This window comes from Trachemys scripta, chromosome 13 (genome assembly GCF_013100865.1).
Source record: "Trachemys scripta elegans isolate TJP31775 chromosome 13, CAS_Tse_1.0, whole genome shotgun sequence".
In the NCBI taxonomy this organism is placed as follows: domain Eukaryota; kingdom Metazoa; phylum Chordata; order Testudines; family Emydidae; genus Trachemys; species Trachemys scripta.
Genome location: NC_048310.1, coordinates 36,799,067 through 36,819,965, shown reverse-complemented (window position 1 = coordinate 36,819,965; position 20,899 = coordinate 36,799,067). Strand labels below are relative to the sequence as shown.

Here is a 20,899-nt window from a genome sequence, read left to right as displayed (position 1 = left end):
TCAGGTGGTTCTTTGGTCTGGGGGCACTGAAACTCATCCCATGTGCTGGACAGCACAGGGTGAAGCCAGGCTGGCCTGACAGCAAGGGGCTTCCCCCCTCAGGGTTTGTGAAACACTCTATACCCAGGTGAAAGCACCTCTCTCCCTCTCGCGTGCGCACACCCCTCTTATTTGTTTACCCATTTAAAGCGAATCCGAAACCTGGCTTGGCTGGCCGCGGGCACGGCTCCTGGGACCCCTCCGGAGTATATTGGTGGCAGGCAGCGCTCTGCCAGGCGTTCAGAAGACATCGTAAGCGGGAAAGAGGGCGTGATCTGCAGGAACACTTAGAAACACCAGCTGTCATTTGGTGCAAGCTGGGGACCCTGCTCTGCAAAGTAGGTTTCTAAGGTGTTACCTGTCAGCTCTGCGTTCTTGGGGAACCAGGCCGCAGTATCCATCCTGTCTGACTCACGAAGGACACCCCCCCAGCCTCTGCTTGAACCAAAACCGATCAGAAGAAGGACTTACAAAACGCATACAGAAAGGAGAACAGAGAGTCCAAGGCAAGAACCACATTGAACTCTGGGACCAGAAAAGCAGGGAAGCACTGCATGATGGGGGATCTCTGCTCCAGATGTTAATGAGCCCACACCCGCACACACCCAGCTCAGCAGTTATCAGACCCGTTCTAGCAGGGCCGGCTTTAAGCCGATTCGGCCGATTCCCCGGAATGGGGCCCCGCGCCTAAGAGGGCCCCGCAATGTCCGGGACTGCCGGCGGAGCGGGAAAAAAAAAAAAAAAAAGCCGCGTCCTGCTTTTCCCCCCTCCCTCCAGCGCTTGCGCCGCCATACAGCTGATCAGCGCAAGCCTGGGAGGGAGGGGGGAGGAGGAGGAATGCGGCGTGCTTGGGGAAGAGGCGGGGCCAGGGCAGGGATTTGGGGAGGGATCCAATGGGGCAGTGAGGGGGTGGGGCTGGGGCGGGGCCAGGGTGGAGATTTGGGGAGGGATCCAATGGGGCAAGGAGGGGTGGAGTCGGGGCAGGGCCGGGGCGGAGTTGGGGTGGGGCCGGCCGCAGTTGGGGCGGGGCCAGGGCGGAGTTGGGGCAGGGGGGTGAGACAATTCGCATCCCGGCATGGGGCCGGCCCTGAGTTCTAGTAATAAATCCTTTATTGGTATCCAAAATACTGAAGCTGCCTCATTGCATTGTGAGCTTCCTGGAAGGAACACCGCCCATAGCCAGGAATGAGCAGTTCCTACTGTCTAGCCTGAACAAAACAACTTTGGTATACTCCCCTGAGCCATCAGTTTACCTATAAATAAATCTTGTGTTGTTGTCCCTTGAACCACTGTTGTTTCCCTACCCACGCTCAAGTGAGTGTTCTGATGCCTGGATCCAAAATTTGCATCAGCCTCAAGGGGGCTGAGTAGCTGCAGCTCCCGGACTCCTGGGTACACTGTGGCTGTTCAGCACCAGTCAGGATAGGGCCCATATCGAATACTCTACAGAGAGGCGAAGGTAATCTGACATTATTATTTGTATTGCAGTAGCCCTGAAGGGCCCCAGGCAGGGATCGGGGCCCCATTTCTAGAAACACGCCTTGAAAGAAGAGCCAGAGATTATGGCCCCAATTCAGAAAGCCATCTGAGTGCAGGCTTAATTCCTTTCCTATTCAGGACAGCCCCCAAAACCAGGCTCAGGGTCCAATGGCTTCAATGAGGGACACCGCTCCTAAATTTCAAGTTACTACCAGAACAATTGTAACGTGACAGTGGGGACAGGGACTTGCTCAACCTGGGACATATGAGGGTGGCAGCTTGGAAGTGTGTGTGTGTGTGTGTGTGTGTGTGTGTGTGTGTGTGGTCCTGCAGGATAGCTCCACGGGGAGGGAACTTGCAGAAGGGAGAAGTGGAGCTCCGTCTGAAAACACCAGTGACACAAGAAGTATATTGATAGAATCACAGAACCCCATTCCCCCCCCAGAAGAATAATCCTAATAAATGAGTGTACTCCAAAGTAACGGGCAAATCTGGTAACAAAGGGTCCAGCTCCGCTTGAAGTAGGATCCCCAGCTCCAGGACACACAGACCTGCACCCCTCTGCTGGCACTAGCGACGGGGGCGTAGGGTGGCAGTATGAGCAGCAGGCGGAACTATAGGCACCTAGTGTCTGGGATGGGATCCTGCTGGGGGGCTCACCCCTCCCACTTCCACCCTCTATTTTTAGGGCACCTGTGGATCTGAGCTAGTGCAGGTAGGTCTCCAGCTGGGAACTACACCCTGCTCCACCTAAGGTTTTGTCTACACTGCAGTGCAAGCAATATGAATGTGGTTTATGTAGGCAAAGCCCAGTTGATTGAGGTAGTGCAGCCAAAACCAGCAGGGCCCCTCCCGCCTAGCCCGTCTGCGGGGTGAGCTAGTCACAAGCAGCAGGAAGTGGCAGAGCTCGGTATGCTTGCAGACTGGGGTTGGCCAGCCACAGGGAGGGGGAGATAATTGGAGGTGGAAACCTGCCCACTGCTGTTTAGACTGGGGCAGTGAACGTTGCCCTGACCACGCTGGGAAGTCCCTGGCACTGCCTGGTGGGTTTTGTGTCAAAGTGAGAGATAAAGAGAAGGTGAGTCCTGGGATCCCTGCCACAGCAGCGGGCGGGGTGGGGGAAGGGGCTTTATTTCATGGCCACAGTGTGGGTTGCTGGCTGCAAAAGAGGAGGGACTTTGGGTCTGTGCTCCGGGAGCTATTTAAAATGCACAAACACACCAGTGAGAACTAGCGGGATTTCCCCAGCATGAGCAAGGCCTCAGAGAGGGTGATTTCCTGTCCACGTGGCTGCCCAGGAAGAAGCTCACCCAATCCCCCAGCGCGGTGACTAATGAGGAGTCCCAGCAATTGTCTGACTAAAAGCACCTGGTGGCTCTGAACTTTCTGAGCTCTCTCAATAGCACCTTTCCCTGGACCAGCTCAGCAGCAGTTAGTGAAGCTTCAAACCCCCTCCAGTGAGTTCAAGGAATCCCCCATTCAACAAATGGGGAAACTGAGGCACAGAGCTATGAAGTGACTTGCTCACGCTCAAACAAGCCCATAGCTGAAAGGGGTGCAGAACCCAGGCCAGCCAGCGCCCAGTCTCTTGCGCTAGCCACTAGACCACATGGCCTCGCCACATGGGTTTGCCACATAAATATGAAAGCCTATCACCAGAAGCAGAAATAGAGTCTCGCATTTCATGACCCCTATTGGGGGGTGAGGGGAGAAATCGTCTCAAACTTCTTGGAGAAACCCTGATTTTAATATGCTTTCATGCAATGGGAGAGAGTTCCGATCTCCTATTTTTATTATTGTAATAACCCTGTGATTCTTGGAATTGCATTTAGTATTTGTTCCTTCTGTTTTGCGTTTGAGTTTTCCCCCTCATATTGAAAGCTTTATAGAAACACAATGGCTGGAAAGAAGAGATAATTGGTACCAAAAAAAAAAAAAAAAGAGATTGAACAGCACCAAAACATCATACAAAAGAATGTATGGTACTGGGGGGTCCATCCATTTGTATCTTTTGCTCTTTCCTCGTGCTCTTTCTAGTCTCCTCTTTTTGCTGCTCGTAAACTTGCACCAATGGCATCACCACCCCTCTGTTATTGAGATGGCTACAACTGAACACACTATACCAGTTGCAAACAGTGTAGCAAGGGCTTATACCCATCATCTCATGTCCCAGGATGTGATGCCTCTCAGGGCCGCCCAGAGGGGGGGGCAAGTGAGGCAATTTGCCCCAGGCCCCGGGCCTCGCAGGGGTCCTTCACTCGCTCCAGGGCCCCGGAGCTTCTTTCACTCCGGGTCTTCGACAGCAATTCCGCGGCAGGGGGTCCTTCCGCTCCGGGACCCGCAGCTGAAGTGCCCTGAAGACCCGTGGTGGGGGGTCCTTCCGCCCCGGGACCCGCTGCCGAAGTGCCGGATCTTCGGCGGCAATTCGGCGGCAGGGGGTCCCAGGCCCCCTGAATCCTCTAGGCAGCCCTCATGCCTCTATATAAACATCAGTCATTGAGACTGCCATATTACACTTCAAAGTCATATCCAACTTACTGATACTAATACCATGCCTAGGCATTCTGGCATTACTGCTTCTGAAGTTACTCTCCGGGAAGTTCACCAAGTCTGGTGATCGCATCTCTAAGGTTTGTCAGTATCACCACACTACCCCTTTGATATGACTGGTGGCTAGAAGAAGCCTGGGACTAGCACAGTAAAACGCTGCAACAGGGATGAAAATGGACCAATTAAATCCTTCACTGGGCCTGGCACTAGGTAGTAGGGCCTGATCCAAACCCACTGACTTAGTAGTTCACTTTCATGAGCGCAGAGAACCACCTAAGACTTTTAAAGCAACAAGCCGTAGCTTTGGCTATGAACTTCGCCATCCATGTTTAGCAGGGATTCATCAGAGAGAGATGTCCACAAAAGCCAGAGTATTTCTTGCTAAAATCAATCTCTCTTTTAATGGCTGGGCTATAGGGAAGTTGACCCCCAAAAAGGACATAATTTCATTGGGTCACATGCATTCTTTCTATTTGTACAGTCAATTCCAACACTCCTTTATGAATGGATTCCTTCTATAATGTTTTCTTAAGAAAATCTACAAGCAAATGATGTGGGAAGCCAAAGTCCAGCTGTATAATTAGGTATCCCTATAAAGAGAGAGAGAGAGAGAGAGAGAGACGAGTTATACTAACTCACACCACATTTACAACAAGAAGCTTGCAGTGCTCTGTACATAGAAGTGGCTGTAAGTTTACTTACCTCCTTTGTGATGATCTCAGGATTTTTAATTTCAAATAGATTGAGTCCTTTGCTGTTCATCAGAGAAGTTAAAGCTGGCTCGATCCCTAGGAAATCAATAAAACCATCCAGTTATAGGCCCACTAATGGTGGTTTGCTAGTCCCTCAACAGTAAATGCATTTGGTGAGACTGTCTGATTGCATAGCAGAAGGGCAAACTTCCCAGGCTGGGTGTAGTACCTCTGAGACCCCATGAACTTCAATTGTCCCTATTTTCACACAATGGGCCTGTTTCCACAGTGCCGCTGCTTTTAAGTGCCAACATTTGTGCAGTAAGCCTTGATCCTCTTTTCACAAGGGCCACTTTGCACTTGCACAAGGGGAGACAGTTTTTCATCTTGGTGAATAGGAAAGTGGATCCCACACAGGGATGAACATTAGTTGGCGCCTTTGAAACACACCCACGGACCATGGAGCTTTTGACATGCTGGAAAACGGACAAATGAAACACACCAGAGTGTGATTTTTTTCGTGATTCTAATGAAAGTGCATCATGAATCAATCAGCGATACACTGAATCTAAGGGGAACTCAGTTTTGTGCCAGGTTTGTCAATGATGTGACTTTTTTCACACCACTCCACTGGCCACTTTATTATTATTTAACCACGTTAGTGCTACCTCAGATACCGTACCAGGTACTGCCCCATGGACTGGGTCCATTGTCATTAGATGGAAGATTTTCCATAGAGACTAAAGGGGTTTAGAGCATCTCCCATGATGCACTACAGCCAGGGGCTCCCATGATGCACCACTTCTCTGCACCAAGAAGAGAAAGGGTGCATCATGGTCAGTGTAATCCAACCTTAGAGGAAGCACCCAAACTACAACTCCCATGCAGCATTTCCAAATCAAAATATTTCAGATTTTTCACCAAAAAGTTAAAAATTTCCATGGAAAACAACTCATTTCTGAACAGCAACTATGGAACAATTAGAAACAACTTGCAGCCACTTCAAACGACAGTTCGAAAACACAACTGACGTTGCATGTTCTGCCAGAACTTTCTCCGGAGCATAAACTCACTTGAAATCACTTCTGGGATTCCCGCAACTGAGATGATTTTCTGCAGGAAGTGCCTAAGAGATCTGTCATCCTGAAAATCAAACACATTTACAGAAAAAGCAGCAACTGCAGAGATCTATAATGACCCCTAAGTTAGCAAGGTCTTCCCTGGAGATTAAATGCTCTCTACTTACCCCAGCTCTCTCCAAAGCACATTTAAAAACTTTAGGCTCTATCCTGTAGGAAAATATTAACCAAGAAAAGATAAAGTCAGTGAGAAGTATCTGAAAAAGCCTTCTTTCCTTGCAGCTAGCACAGGCAAGTTAAGAGACCAGTGCAATGCACAAGAGACACCGGTACCTACACAGAGTCAGCGAGATGCAAAACCAGTTTCTTTTCTACATACGCAGACTGGATTGTGACAGTGACTTCCTGTGAAGAGAAGGAGACAGTCACATGCTCTGTTTGGCTTCATCACCAGATTCATCGGAGGAAGAAAATCATGATCATTCCCTTTTGCCAGTTCAGCATGGTAAACTCCTGTTGAGTCCCTGGTTACTAGGAGCTCTGGAAATGGAAGCTCTGTGACTCGATTAGTGAGGTACGTGTCTGATAAGTGTTATTTATTAAGCCTATACTATATGGGTAGGCACACAGCACTGACCAAACACTTAGTCCCATCCCCGCATGCGCAGGGCTCTGGTGTAGTTCTGATAAAGCCAATGGAATTGCACATCAGAGATGTGTATGGCCCACAGAGTCAGCATTAAAATAACGCACTACTGAACACTTTTTCACAGGACTCTCTAGAAATAACGTCATGTTCCAGGTTTGCACGTGTGGATGGGGGTCAAGGAACACCCAAGCTATACTGGCTAGTGAGGACAAATCCATGTTAACTGGCTAGTGAGGACAAATCCCAAGAGACAGAGAGAACAGGGGAGCGGGTGTGGGAGAAACTAACAACTTCAGATAGTTATTTGTGTGCCCCTCCAGCAGTCATTTACTTTCCAAACAATGTCAATGTAATGACCTAACTTTAAAGCTTTTATTGGTTGAGCACTAACAGCATTCGTGATGCAACGCAGAGCCTAGTGTGAGACATGGTCCCTGCTCCAAGGAATTTGCAACCTAGATTAACTGAATAAGAAACTGACCTTCTCAAAATACAACACCCCGGTGGGCTCTGCTCCTTGGGAAAAAATGCTGAGTTCCACGGCAACAGATGACTTCACAATTGTCCCTTCAGGCTGAAGGGTAATTTGGGGAGGGGTGAGACTCCAGACCTTAGCCAACGAGTCATTATAAGAAGTGCCTTGAAAAATCTGTAGGACATAAGGGGGACAGGATATGTGCTCAAGACGTTTCTGAGGTGCATGGTACTTGATTTCTTAATTTATGAGGCTCACGCAACACACTGCATCCCTCTTATGGCCTCAGGTTCTTCTCACTGCCCCCCGCCCCAACCAGTCCCAGTAATTGAGTTATTTGGGCATAAGCTTTCGTGGGTAAAAAGCTTATGCCCAAATAAATCTGTTAGTCTTTAAGGTGCCACCAGACTCCTTGTTGTTTTTGTAGATACAGACTAACACGGCTACCCCCTGATACTTGACAGTAATTGAGTTGGGACACTGGGGGAACTACCCAGGGATGGGGGTTGGAGAAATCCACTCCCTCCCACCCAGCTCTACAGATGCTACTGCAGCCCAAGGGGCAAAGAAGCCGCAGCATCCCTTGCCCCCAGAATCCTAGAGATGGTGGGGAGGGCGAAGGACCCAAGATGCTGCGTCGTTGCAAATCACCCAGCCCCAACCTGAAAGAGCCACTGTGTTCCAGCCTGCCTCCCCCTCCCCCCGTGGTACGTGTGGCAGGGGCAGACGTTGACCTCCGGTTGGGTCGTCGCCTTCCAGCTCAGGAAGGGCGTTCCTTATGTGTTTATTCACTTTACTATTTTATATTCCATTTAAAGAAACAACATTGCCACCATCCATAAAGTTAGCTCTGAACTGGCTCCCTGGTTACCTCTTGCACAATCCCTTGGTGAGCCTCCGTGTCTTCCATTTCAAACATCTCCTTAAAGGAACAACAACAATGAAATGATGAGTTGGTTTGAGCACAATGTGTTCCCAACGTGTCACCAGAGCTGGGGGGACCAAAGAGTGCCCATAGGTTGAGGGCAACTCCCAAGGAATTCTCAAATGTGGCTGAATTAATATGGAACAAGAGGGGCAGCCCCTGGAGACCACAGGGCAATGGTCTATCTTGAACCAACCAACCACAGGAACAATGTGTGGCTGGAGATCTTTGCTACCACTGACCCAGGCTCTGGTTTTGCTCTCATTAAAAGTAGGATAAATTACAATACATTGTTCCCCACATCAGCAAATTGTTCTGTCAGCTCCTTCTCCTACCCCTGTCTCTCTGTCCGTGCTTTTTCACTCTAGCCGCTGCAGGTTTCACCCACTGGATTTTCCCTCTTCCTCACAGTCATTCTCCTAAGCAGAGCCCAAGCCCAGTACCAATTCTAAGCTGCAATAAACCAAGTGCTCTTGTCTACTCAGAACTAATCTTGGTGCAAACTGGTATTTCAGATCTTGTAACACCTTCTCTTCTGCAGTACTGCTGGGAAAACAAGACCCACAGCGTTTTGTTTTCTGAGGATTTCTTTTTTCTGTCGTAAGATGTGGTTATAGCCAATAAAGTGACTCCGTGTAAGACATTGTGAGGTTGCAGATTTCCTTTTCTCCCAATGATCCCACAGCATATTTTGCTTAGTTTACAACTCAAAAGATTAATTTTCTATCTGCCAGCGTAACCCACTCAGTGTGGGCACTCTGTCACCCACAGCCAGCGGCTGATGCTGCTGATACAGCCTTGGATAACAGCTGAGACTTTTAGCTCCTGAGTTCTCACATTCGATCCCCACTGCTGACAACCCTCCCATAGGACCAGTGTTACACCTGCACCACAGACTTACCCCCAGGATCTGAAAATCCGGCTAGGATTCCGCAATCCAGAAATAAGCTGTGTGTGTTGTTACCATGAAACAAAATAGAATCCACTTGGCTTTCCCATAGCTCTTTGGGGTCTGCAGGGGATTAGTAGATAGGACTCATCAACCAACACACAGGGAGCAGGTATGGACATCTAAGAAGGTGCCACTTTTCTGACCATGATCACACTGTAGGCTGCATCTCACTATACGTTCCCTTCTTCTTTTGGAACCAGATTGCACAGCAAATGAATGCTCTGAGAATTTTTACTTTCTCCCCAATGTGGTGGGGGGAGGGCTTCAAAATACTATTTGAGTGAGAGAAAAAGTTAAAATAACCCTGTAATAGTTACCCTTAACTCTTCCCCTGTGATCGTTAACACCAGACGTTCATCCAGGAAAGCTGCCATGGCCAGAGAGTTCAGGACCTGGTCTGAAAACCAGAAATATAGCATCCTGGACTCGGAGAGCAGAGATGGAGCAAACATGGAGTCATTGAAGACGACTGAATAGTTCTTGTACAAAAGCAGACCCTTCAAATGAAAGAGAATGCATTGCTGGTAACCACCAATTAGCCAGCTGTCCTCACCTGGCCACGTCACGCTTGGTCTGCGACGCAAAGGGCTCGTTGTGTTTATTAAAGCCAGACAGGATAAGCTAAGCCAGACACAGATGGAAGACGGTGTCTATACAGCCTGGGCAAGATGCTCAGTTACCCCCAATACGTGCAGGGTGTAGTCAGGGTGGATAGCTAATCCCAAAGGGGCAGGGTGGAGGAAAGAAGCCAGTTGCCGCTCCCTGATTTTAGGGATGAGTCTAGGCTGGCCCCGTCCCCAGCCTAAATGAGAGAGACCAAGGACCATTCTAAATCACAGCAGCTGGTTGAAGCCACAAGGGACTGTTATGCCAGGGAGGGACTACGAGAGCCCAATAATGCTTCAGCCACACCCCCTTGTGACTAGCCATCCTATGTGGGAGACTCACCCACACCCTGGGGGAGTCCTCGAGAGATCAATTAAGGTGGTGCTGGCTGGGGGAGGGGGGACGCAGAGAATCCGGCCCCTGTATGTGCAGAGTTTACCGAAGACCTTTCTAATTCCTGAGGGTTTGATCTGCTTGAACTGAACTTGCGCGTCAGTTTGTATTTCCCTTGTTAACAGCGTTCCGAGTCAGGACAGGTGAGAGCCAGCCCGAATCAAATAAGAGCCGGTCTGCAAACCTTTCCATCACTCGCCTTCTAAAAGACTAGTCCTGGAAAAAAGAATACTCTGTCCTTCTAGAACGCCTTTAATCTGGGGCTCTTTCAACTCACTGCACCCTGGGAAGTAGGGATTTATTATCCCTATTTCATAGGTGGGGAAACTGAGGCAAAGAGTCATTAAGTGACTTCAATTATATAAGAAATCAGAAGCAGAACCAGCAGGAGAGCCCTGGAGTCTTCCTTCCTTAACCCTTGCTCTAATGGTTAGACATCTCTGCCTTCTAGCCATCTCCACTCCAAGAGTGGGACAGAGCAGAGAACTGGGAAGAAATTAGTATGAAATGCCCCCACCCTCATTTGCCCCCACTCCCCCCCAAAAAATACTTTACCTTATGATGCGATTCCATGTAGTTTGCTTTTATTACTGGAAATGATGCCAGTGAAATATCTACTCCGATAGCCCCATCCTGGAGGAAATTTGCTGCAGAAAAAAAATAAAAACCGCTCGTTTTACTGACACTGCAATTTCACATGATCGAGGCCAGAATTTACGAAGTCCATTTCGAACACTAACAGATTAACTCCCGCGGACTAGGGGAAGATAATATAGTACAGCACTAGGAGTCAGGACACCTGGGTTCTATTACTATCTCTGCCATGGACCTTCTGTGCCTCAGTTTCCCCACTTGTAAAACAGGACTAAATAATTCTCAATCCTTGCATTCCAAAGTGATGGGTGCAATAGAAAAACCGTAGAGAGATGTATCAGAGGGGTAGCCATGTTAGTCTGGATCTGTAAAAAGCAACAAAGAGCCCTGTGGCACCTTATAGACTAACAGAAGTATTGGAGCATAAGCTTTCATGGGTGAATACCCACTTATGGCTTCAGTCTCTCAGGCCTCATACTTTAATTTAAGGTCACTCGCTATCTAACTAATCTAATAAATATTATTTATCCAGCCCTGTGGTGTCTGAGCATGTAGGCCAACCAGGAAGGGGGGGATTTTCAAGCACATTTACATGACTTAGGAGCACAAGTTCTATTGAGTATTTTTTCCCCCTTGGCAAATATTTTCCTACAGGACGGCGCCTTTAGCTTTTAAACCTGCAGGGAGCTCTGGTCAATATTTCATCTTAAGGGAGGAGCCCCTGGCAAACCGGGATGTCATTTTCAATGGCTGCAATGAACATTTCATTTGTCAATTTCTGTTTGGTTCTCAGAATGACAAATCTCCAAGGCGCTTTCAGGTGCCGGAACCCCAGAAGTGATTTCAAGCGAGGGCAGTCTGGGGGGGAACGTTCTGATGGTGACGCCCACACACGTGACATCAGTTCAGTGTACAGACAGTTGTTAGCTGGTTCCTACGGCTTTGCTGATGCCGTTCCACCGCTGCTCTCGTGGCACTGCCGTTAAGTGCCAGCGTTGAATGGCAATGTTGGCACTTGAAAGAAGATGTAGCAAGTCCATGGGGCAGGACCTGGTTCAGTATCTGAGGCAGCATTCAAGTGGCCCAGTAATAGCACTGGCCAGTAGAACGGTGCAAAAAGAATCCCACTATTGACAACACCGGCACAAAACTCAGTTTTCCTCACATTCAGCAAATCACTGAGTCACGACGCCCTGACTTTTTTCATTTGACTCCCCCCCACAAAAATCACACTTGGTGTGTTTCCGGACATGTCAAAAGCTGGAGTGTGTTTCAGAGGCACCAATCCTGTTTGTCTCCACGCGTGACTCGTCGTCCTATTCACCAACGTGAGAAACTGTCGGCTTTTCTCATGCAAAATGGCCCTGGCGAAAAGAGGAGCAAGGTCTGCTGGGCAAATCCTGGTTCTTAAAGAACCGTGTCATTGGCGTGGGGCTCGTTGTGTGAAAACAGGGACAACTGAGGAGAGGCGCATGCTGGGCCCAGATTCCTGGGATCTCCGAGGCACCACACAGCCTGGAAAACTTGACCTTCTGCCTGCAGTCTGAGAGGTCACTTCTGGGGAAGTGACATAGGTGAACGGACCCTACTGACTTCCACTGGGGTTTGTGCTCTGAAGAAAAAAATCCAGCCCCAAGACTCACGCAGGCACTTCTAATGAAATCTTACTTACCCGACGGACTTGAGCGTCTCTTTGGAATCTGTACAACACTCTCTCCTCCTGTTTTAACTCAGAGCAGATCACCACTGTAGACATGCCCAAGTTAGCTTTGATCTAGCTAACTCGGGGTACTACCTGCCTGAGGCCAGGTCTACACTCAGACGTTAGGTCACCCCAGCTACATCACTCAGGGATATGAAAAAACCACACCCCCCCCCCCCCAAGCAACACCGTTAAGCTGACCCACCCAATGCTAGGTGGGTGGAATCATTCCTCCATCAACCTAGCTACCACTTCTCAGGGAGGTGGATTAACTCCAGCGAGGGGAGAAGCTCTCACGTCACTGTAGTAAGTATCTAAACCAAAGTGCCACCACGCCTCTGTAGCTTGCCAAGTGTAGACGAGCTCTGAGTCATGCCCAGGGGCCAGGACTGGCTTGCACAGCCCACACTGAACTCCTAGCTGGATAAAAGCTAGATTGAGTATCCAGCCCACACGAGCGGAAGTCCCACCCCATGACTGCAGGGTAGATGGACCCTCACTCTCCAGCCTGCGAAGTTTCTTTCCTCCACCCCCCACCGCACAGGGAGGGATTCTGATTAGTGGTTTTGGGTGCGGCTTCCTTGACCACGGCCATGTCTCGATCCCCATTTCGAAGGGACGGGGTCATTGTCTCCTTGGGTCTGGCCCAGCCTTAGTGGATTGCGTCTAAGAAAGGAGGAAGACAGGGAAGAGAAACTGGGCAGAACACTTACCTGCTCTGTCCTGTATAAAATCTGCCAGCAGCTGAGCCAGCGAGTTAATTTCTTTACACACCTACAAGAGGAAAGGAAAGCAATTGAATACATTGGTGTGGGCCAAAAAAAACCCTGGTGTTGCCATGTGTCCAAATCCAAGTCTTGCAGCCTCCGCACTGGTGTAACTCCACTGGAGTCACTCCTGATTTACACTGCTGGGAGATTAACATCAGCCTCCTGCTTCTCAAGCGTCTGACGTTACCCTCTCTTTGGATACCAGCACTAAGAGGTTACTGCTAAGCAAGGCAGGACGCTCCATGCCCGTCAGCTTGTTGCCAAAACTCTGCTGTCCCAGGATACCAGGGTCTAGAATTGGGACTCAACCCTATATTCCTGGCAGCACAGGTCCAGAGTACTCCACTTAGACACCAGACCAGCCTCCAAGTTTCACTGGGACTCCTCATAGTGCATAAAGTTAAGTAGGTGGCTACATCTTTGCAGGATCAGGCCCTTCATTATTAAGATGTACCAATGCCAGAGGCTTATAGGGCACTTTGTGGACATAAGACACAGCCTTTGCTCTTCTGTCATCTAGTCGTTTGTGTTTCTTACCTGGCCTTTTAGAACGAGCTTCAAGGTGAATGAGATGAAGTCTGTGAAGAGCTGCTTCAGCCACCCTGGCCTGCAGAGAAGAAAGATCGTTACAGAAATGTGGGGGGCGCCTAATGGGCTCGAAAGCCCGCGGGGACAGTAGCGATGGGCCGGGCAAGCTGCCACGTGCACAAGGATGCATTGCTTGAAGAAGAACTCACTGTTTGTCTCCCTGGAGATGGAGCGTCAGCTTATAGAACGTCAGGTAACAATCTGAGGTATCGGCCGCCACCCGGCCCTTTGCACACGCTGCACAGCACAAAAAACAAACGTGGATGATAAACCCCGTGCAACTGACAGGAAACTGGGGAGCGAAATAAACAGGGCACCTGGGCTAGCTGGAGTGAGTACAGGACAGAACAGGGGGAATCAGAGACCCCGGGTGACTAGAGGGAAATGGCTCTTTTAACTGCACCATACCGAGGAGTGGAAGAACTTAGGGTCTGAGGCTACAACGGGGCAAACACTGCATGTGTACCAAGCTCAGTAGGTTTACGGGGGACTTATTTGGGGTTAAGACAGGGAGGTGGGAACCAGGAAATGAGAGTGCTGGGGTCAAATTTTCAAAACCATCCCGGGCCCAGATTTTCAAAGGTATTTCGGAGGCATTGCTCTGCTCAGGGCTGCAATCCCGAGCTGGCTTCACAATCTGAGTCTCATTTTCCAAAGGGAACAAAGGCACTTAGGAATCTGAGGTCTACACCTAAAAGTTGGGTCAACCTAGCTATGTTGCTCCAGTGTATGAAAAATTCACGCCCCTAGTTAAGCCGATCTGAGCCCTGGTGTAGACACTGCTAGATCAACAGAAGAATTCTTCTGTCAGTCAAGCTATTGCCCCTCCCGCAGATGGATTAACAACAGGAGAACCCCTCCCATCACCGGAGCAAGTGGCTACACTACAGGAACGGAGCAGAAGCACTGTAGCTACACTGCTGTAGCGCTCACAGAGTAGATATCCCCGAAGTGTTATTAAAAGTCAATGGGACTTAGGCTCCTAAGTCACTTGGATGCTTTTGAAAATGTTACCCGTGTCTCAACTCTGCCCACTAACTCGTCTGTGATGCGGGCAAGTCACTCCATGTCTATGTGCCTGTTTGCCCCCCTGTACCATGGGGTGAACGCCTGCCCATCGCCAGGCAGTGCTTTGAGAGCTGGAGCATCTGGCTTCCTCTCCAAGAGAACTAGCAAATATAAATGACTCTGGCACCTTCTGCCAGGATCTCACTCCTCTTGGACTTTAAAGCGACTCCCATGTAACATTATCGTGACCCCCATCCCAACCGAAAGAGGTGTTTCCTCCACCAGACGTTTTCTTCACGGAACGCGATTTTTAAACATGCTTCTTCCCCCAGCCTCCCAGCCCAAACCAATGAACTTGGGGGAAAGGTTTGCAAATCATTCCATGCAACGCTGGCTGCACTGCAGTTAGTTTGCAACCCACTGCATGCAAAAGGCTCCTGTCATTCCTCTGATGACAGAGCGACCAGCAGGCAGTTTCACCAAGAACTTCTGGGTTCTAGTTCTGCACTGACTAGCTGCAATATCTTGGTCAAGTTCCCTTCGCCCCGCTCTGCCTTGCTTTCCCTGTCGATACATGACGTGCTGTAAGGGATAATCGGCTTAACATTTGGGCAGGGCTCTGCAAATACGACACACTGTTGTCACATGCTTCATGCTGTTATTGCACCCGAGGGTCTTTAGAGCAGTGAAGCCGAAGAAATAACCATCTCCCTCCCATCCGCAATAGATGGTTCAGTTTGGTCTAATAGTGAGAGAATGCGGAAGCCAGCAAGGAATCTAAAGCCCAGTCTGGGATAAGCCATTGACTCATTTTGCATATAGTCAGTCACTTTATATTATACAGCACTCAGAAACCCGCTATAGAACAGGAGCTCGCTGAAAACGAAGGGGCTCTTGTGAAGTTTTGCTTCCCTAGATCAAAACCCCCAACGGACGCAACTTTGTGCAACTCACTCCTGGGTTTGTGGGTTTTTTGGTTATCCTAAACTGCAAAACAGAGAAGAGGGCTGGTCTGTGGATAGAGCAATGGCCTTGGCCTCGAGATCCGACCCAATTCTCAGCTGTCCACCCATGTAAATCCACGTAGCTCCATAGAAACAATTGACACCAGCGGAGAACCTGTCCCTTTAATCTCTCTCCACCTCAGTTCCCCCTCTGTAAAATGGGATTCCTTTCTCCTACGTTGTGCCTGCCTTGCCTAGTTTAGACTGTTAGCTTCAAGTGCAGGGACTGCCTCTCACTGCGTGTCTGTAACCACCCAGCACAATGGGGCCTGGATCTCAGGTGGCGCCGCTCGCTCGCTGCTACTCTAATAGAGATAAGCAACAAAAGGGCCATGATAAGCGTCTCATAGCAAAAGCACATGGTACTGCATGGCAGGAGAGGTCACGCACGGTGCCTTGGGCTCAGTGAAGTTAACCCAGCTGTAGTTAAGGCCGCTGTATTCCAGGCTGTGCCGCTACTTACTCAGTTTGGCGTTGATCTGGAGATCAAGTGAGGATTCAATTTCAAAATCAATGGAGTGGGTGAGTTTCACACTGTAAGAGAATGGAAAACACTTGGCAGCCGTATCCGTCATAGAACTAGAAGTCCAGTGCTGGCACATAGACCCCAATGGCGATAGGTGCCTTCTAAACACCTTGAAGACATTAGATTGACTATGTAAGACTAGCCCCATTTCTATCTTTATTAGCCATTTCCCCCTTGAATAAAGAGGGCAGGAAATTGCAACACTTGTTTTAAAAAAACCATAACCCAGAATGTGTGTCCTTCCCTTGTATTCACTCCCTGGGTTTCTTTGCACTGCGAATTGCTAGTTGATGTCACATCAAGAATAGAACCACCACACTGATGAACTATTCAGAGCTCAGACCTGGCCCCCCCTTGTCTGTGAAGCTCTCTCACCTCCCCCACCCTCCCTCCACCTGCTCGTTCTCATTGCCAACTAGGATTAAATGGATTCAGGTTGTTTTGAGAATCCTTTAGGAAAAGTCTGGGCTTCTTTACCTTAGAGAGGAGACAAATAAAGGGGACAGAATACACATCTATACAGTAATGAGTGGGACAGACAAGGTAGGTTGGGGATTGTTGTTGTTCTTGTCTCTTAACACAAGATCAAGGGGACAGTCAATGAAATCAAAAGGAGGAACATTCAAAACCGGGAGAAAGAAATACTTTTGCACACGACACATAATTAGATGGTGGAACTCACTGCCACATGAAGCTGTTAGGGGTTAAAACTTAGCACAATTCCAAAAGGGATTGGAGATTTATCTGGATGTCAAGAATATCCAGTTATAATGAATAATGATAAAATAATAATAATGTTGGAAGAGATATTAAACTCTGAAGCACTATCACTAACTATTAGAGACCAGCATGTGGGGGCAGATTACTCCACATCTGTCCACTGTGGGCTTCTTCCTTCTGGCAGAGACATGCTACTGGATTAACTGGACCTGGGTTTGATCCAGTCTGGCAGTTCCTGTGTTCCTACATACTTACAACCAAGCCCCGGTGTAGCCATAACTCAGGGTCCCTTTGAAGGATGCTGTCACGTTCTGAATTGCAATGTCTATGGCATCGTCTTCCTTAAAATCGACCTCACTGTTTTCTATGGACAAGTCGTTGATCTGTATGCTAAAGAAGAAAATGAAAAGGGTGGATACATTCAGAATGCCTGGCGTGACCTGAACGCGTCTCTTTCCTCCATTGGCGCTCTCTCGGTTATTGTTTCTTGCTAACCTTGTAATTGTACTGAACTCTGTACATTCGCTGGGACAATTTCTAGGAGAGACACTACATAAAGTTGTTTCGTTGCATTGCATTTCTTCTGGGTCGGGTGAGTAATAAAAAATAAGATAGTCTTGTATTCTTACAGTTGCTTTTGCTGAATTGTGTGACTGATCGATAGTAATAAGTTAACATAATAAAATGTAGCAGCTTTCATCCCGAAGTGGTTACACACTCAACACCTCACTATCAACAGAAGTTGCTTTATCTGCCCCTGCAATGTGTAACCCGTGCCCATGGATGGCCCTCTGGCACCCTCTGGTGGTGGCTGGGCCACATTGAGCGATTGAGAAGCCTGATACACTGTTGGCTGATACATTCAGCTCAGTCTGTCACCCCTACACAGCAATGCCCCCCCAAAGTGCATCAGAGCCCAGGTCAGCTGCCTCAGGTTTGGGGCTGAAAACAGCATGTAGACGTTCAAGCAAGGGCTGGAACTTGAGATCCCCGCCAGGTTTCCGAGCCCTGGCTCCAGCCCAAGCCTGAATGTCTACATGGTTATTTTTTAGCCCTGCAGTGTGAGCCCGGATCAGCTGACCCACACTCTGAGACTTGCCACTGTGGGTGGGTTTTGTTTGTTGCTTGCTTGCTCTATAGCTGTACCGTTAGAGGCCCAGGCTTTAAGACACAGAGGTAGCAGGTTCAATCCACCCCAGGACACAGCACCTCACAAGTAGCTCCGTCTGCAGCAACTGTTTGACAGGGCGCACAGAAACACCGCACCCCCACGTAGCAAAGAATACTGCACCAATTCCAACAGCAGAGGACATTTAGGTGGGCAACCGTTAATTACTAGAGATGGGCCCAAAGCAGAAGCCCTGGTCCAACGTACGTTGGGAAAGTTCAGAGTCTCACGTGAACTGTGCGACTTAGGGTCCGGGGACGTGGGCAGTGCTTTGAAACCCATCTGTTCTCCATGTCCCCAGAGCAGACGTAGCCCGTGGTGCAGTCACTGAATTGCTACATGCAGATCTGCAGGCAGCGGACACTGCATGGGGGTTGGACAGGTGTTTAAACAGTGCCACAGGTAAATCAATGAGTTCAGTCACCCTCCTGAGACAGTTCAATCACCTGAACGTTCGGACACCTTCCCCCATTCTCTTCGCTCTCCTCCAGTGAGGTAAGTGAAACAGCCCACAAATAGCCTTGGTAGCTTGTTAGAGCTCGAGCTCTAAGTGACGTATCCGATGGCAGAGGCCAGTTATGCTGGCCTCTATTTTAATCAGGAAATACTTGCATGTGGAAAGGAGCCAAAGGGGACCTCGTTCTCCCAGCCATGATTTCAGACCAAGCATATTTGAATCTCCCTTCAAACCTTCTTCCCAGGCACATCCAGGGCCTTATTCATAGGCCTGCCGCATTTCCTGGCACAAAAGGGAGTTTAGAAAGCGCCTGGTCGTACTTACTTTGTTAACCCGTAGGCCACTTTGCCAAGAAACGTCATGGACTTTTCCCCACTGATATCCGGGTAGGTGGCATGTCTGAATGCTGCTTGAATTACCTGAGCTGTTTGCTGGTTCACTGCAAGCGGAACAAAGGGACAAGACAAATGATAAAGCACAATTCAGCTGCGTTTCAAAATCAGATCAGCACCTCTCGTTAATAGCATTAAAAGTCGTACAGTTTTGCTTAGCACCTGGCATCCATCCGTGCAGGGATAAGCTCCCGTTAGCTTCATGGTAAAACACTGACTTAAGCGTGTTGCACAGGGGAAGGTCATAGGGATAGCACCTCCCTATGTCTGACCCGTGCTCCCAGGGCATCCAGCCCAGATTTCACAATGAGACCAGATCATGAAGGGAGTTTAACGAGAGCTGTGATCCTCCCCATACAGCGCAAATCTGATCAACCGAGCTCAGAGCGATGGATCTCACTACTGAGTTCCAGTGCTTTGCTATAAGGCCGTTCCCGACCACCAGAGACAACGCAAAAGGACAGAAGAGTTTCCACAACAGATGAGACCATTGGTCCATCATGTCTGGTTGTCCCACGACAGCATGGCCAAGATCATCTGATCCTTCCTCAGTGGCAGGTAACCAAACAGCCTAATGCACCTAGCCAGGTCTGCAGCTCTGCACGAGGATAAACAATCGTTCCTGACTGTTGCAGTTGATCTCAGTATACCCTGGAGAATGAGATGAAATTACTAGGGGCATGATCATGGTCTGCACAGCCACAAAATGTTAACAACAGCCATAACATTACCCCTCCCCTTTCAAATTCTAGCCACAAGGTGTCTCTCAGGCAGAATTTAAATGGCATAAAGTACTATTTCCTTCTAAATACACCAGCCATCAAGTTCATCATCTGTCTTCTTATGCTTGTATTATGGAACAGGAAACCAAGAATAGATTGATCAGTTTTCACTCTCCCCTTCATTACTAAGGCTGGAGTATTTAAAATTAAGTACTATTGCCTTTCATCTGAGGATCTCAAACCCCTTTAGAAAAACCCCTAATGCAGAAGAGAAACATTGCTTCCCCCACTGAGAAACCGAGGCACAGAGACATTAGGTGATTTGCCTTTGGTGCATGGCAGAGCTGGGAATCAAACACAGGTCACCTGACTCTCATGCTGCTGCTTTAACCACTAGACCATGCGTCCCCACATCAATTACTGTCACTAATGTGGTTTTTTAAAAAGGTCTGGATAATTTCATGGCCCCCCAACAATAGCTGTAGCTATGAAAACTAAGTTTATGATGGTCATTAAATGGTAATGACAAATAAATCTATTGCTTCAGGGCATGAACTGGTCATCAGAGCGGTCAGGAAGGAATTTGCTCCTGAAGTACAGCATCGCACCATTGATTCTGAAGCATCAGTCATTGGCTAATGCGAGAGGCTACGGCTGCCTCATTGGACCAGCAGTCTGATACAGCCTAGCACGTCTCATTTCAATGGGATAGTTAATAGTGTGGTCCCACAGGCTGATTGCAAAGGCTTAACTATAAATACTAGTTGGGGAAATAGGGACGGAGAAGGACTGATGTACTCGTAGCCGTCTGCTGTGTCCGCCGCCTGCCTTCCCTGGGGGGAATATAGCCCAAGAAAGCAGAGACTTACGCACTAATGCCGCTGGCTTGGTCATTCTGCAGACGATCCCGGTGAGGTTCAAGGACGACTCCTCAAACGTACAAGCCACTGCCGTGCTGATAAGCGCTAGCGGGATCACAAAGAGCCCGGCCATCGTTCTCTAGGCGGAAGATCCCAAGGACTGGCTGACCGAGTCCCTGCTGCAGCGCCAGCTCCTTTCCCATCCCAAACAGAGCTCTTTCTAGACAGGACATGAGCCACTTCCCTTACTTATCCAAGTCATCACACATTTCCTGATCTTCCTATGGCTTCCTTAACCCTTGCAGAGCCACCGCTCTGCCTTCAGCCTGGTTTAGATAGGCCAGCTTCTTTCCCCAAGACTGCTGTAAATCCGGAATAACACCCCAGCAGCCAATGGAGTTATGGTGGCATGAGACCTTGATCAGCCCCGTGGACAGGCATTCAGGGGGACAGTTTAGAGGTTTACCCATCACCCCTTTACAGTTTGCCCTTAGAAGAGAGAGAATCCTTATTTTACAGTTATGAGTTGGCTTTGTCCTCCAGTAGCAC

The 20,899-nt window shown here is 48.9% G+C and overlaps 1 protein-coding gene across 2 annotated transcripts; it reads right to left on the bottom strand.

Annotated features, from left to right (window-relative positions):
• Positions 1–4,442: 4,442 nt before the first annotated feature.
• CETP (cholesteryl ester transfer protein) lies at positions 4,443–20,584 on the bottom strand. Of its 2 annotated transcripts, none has more exons than XM_034788727.1 (16): positions 20,360–20,584; positions 18,701–18,815; positions 17,007–17,141; positions 15,969–16,039; positions 13,643–13,730; positions 13,443–13,512; positions 12,849–12,909; positions 10,395–10,486; positions 9,158–9,337; positions 7,835–7,885; positions 6,970–7,137; positions 6,177–6,244; positions 6,007–6,049; positions 5,834–5,903; positions 4,771–4,856; positions 4,443–4,658 (listed from the first exon to the last, which is right to left on the bottom strand). In XM_034788727.1, exons 1-16 carry the CDS (start codon positions 20,481–20,483, stop codon positions 4,584–4,586), a joined length of 1,497 nt encoding a protein of 498 aa, XP_034644618.1. In that variant the 5' UTR covers positions 20,484–20,584; the 3' UTR covers positions 4,443–4,583. The 2 variants fall into 2 exon arrangements, with proteins under 2 accessions (XP_034644618.1, XP_034644619.1); XM_034788728.1 differs by having other exon boundaries at positions 20,364–20,517.
• Between the last annotated feature and the right edge of the window lie 315 nt (positions 20,585–20,899).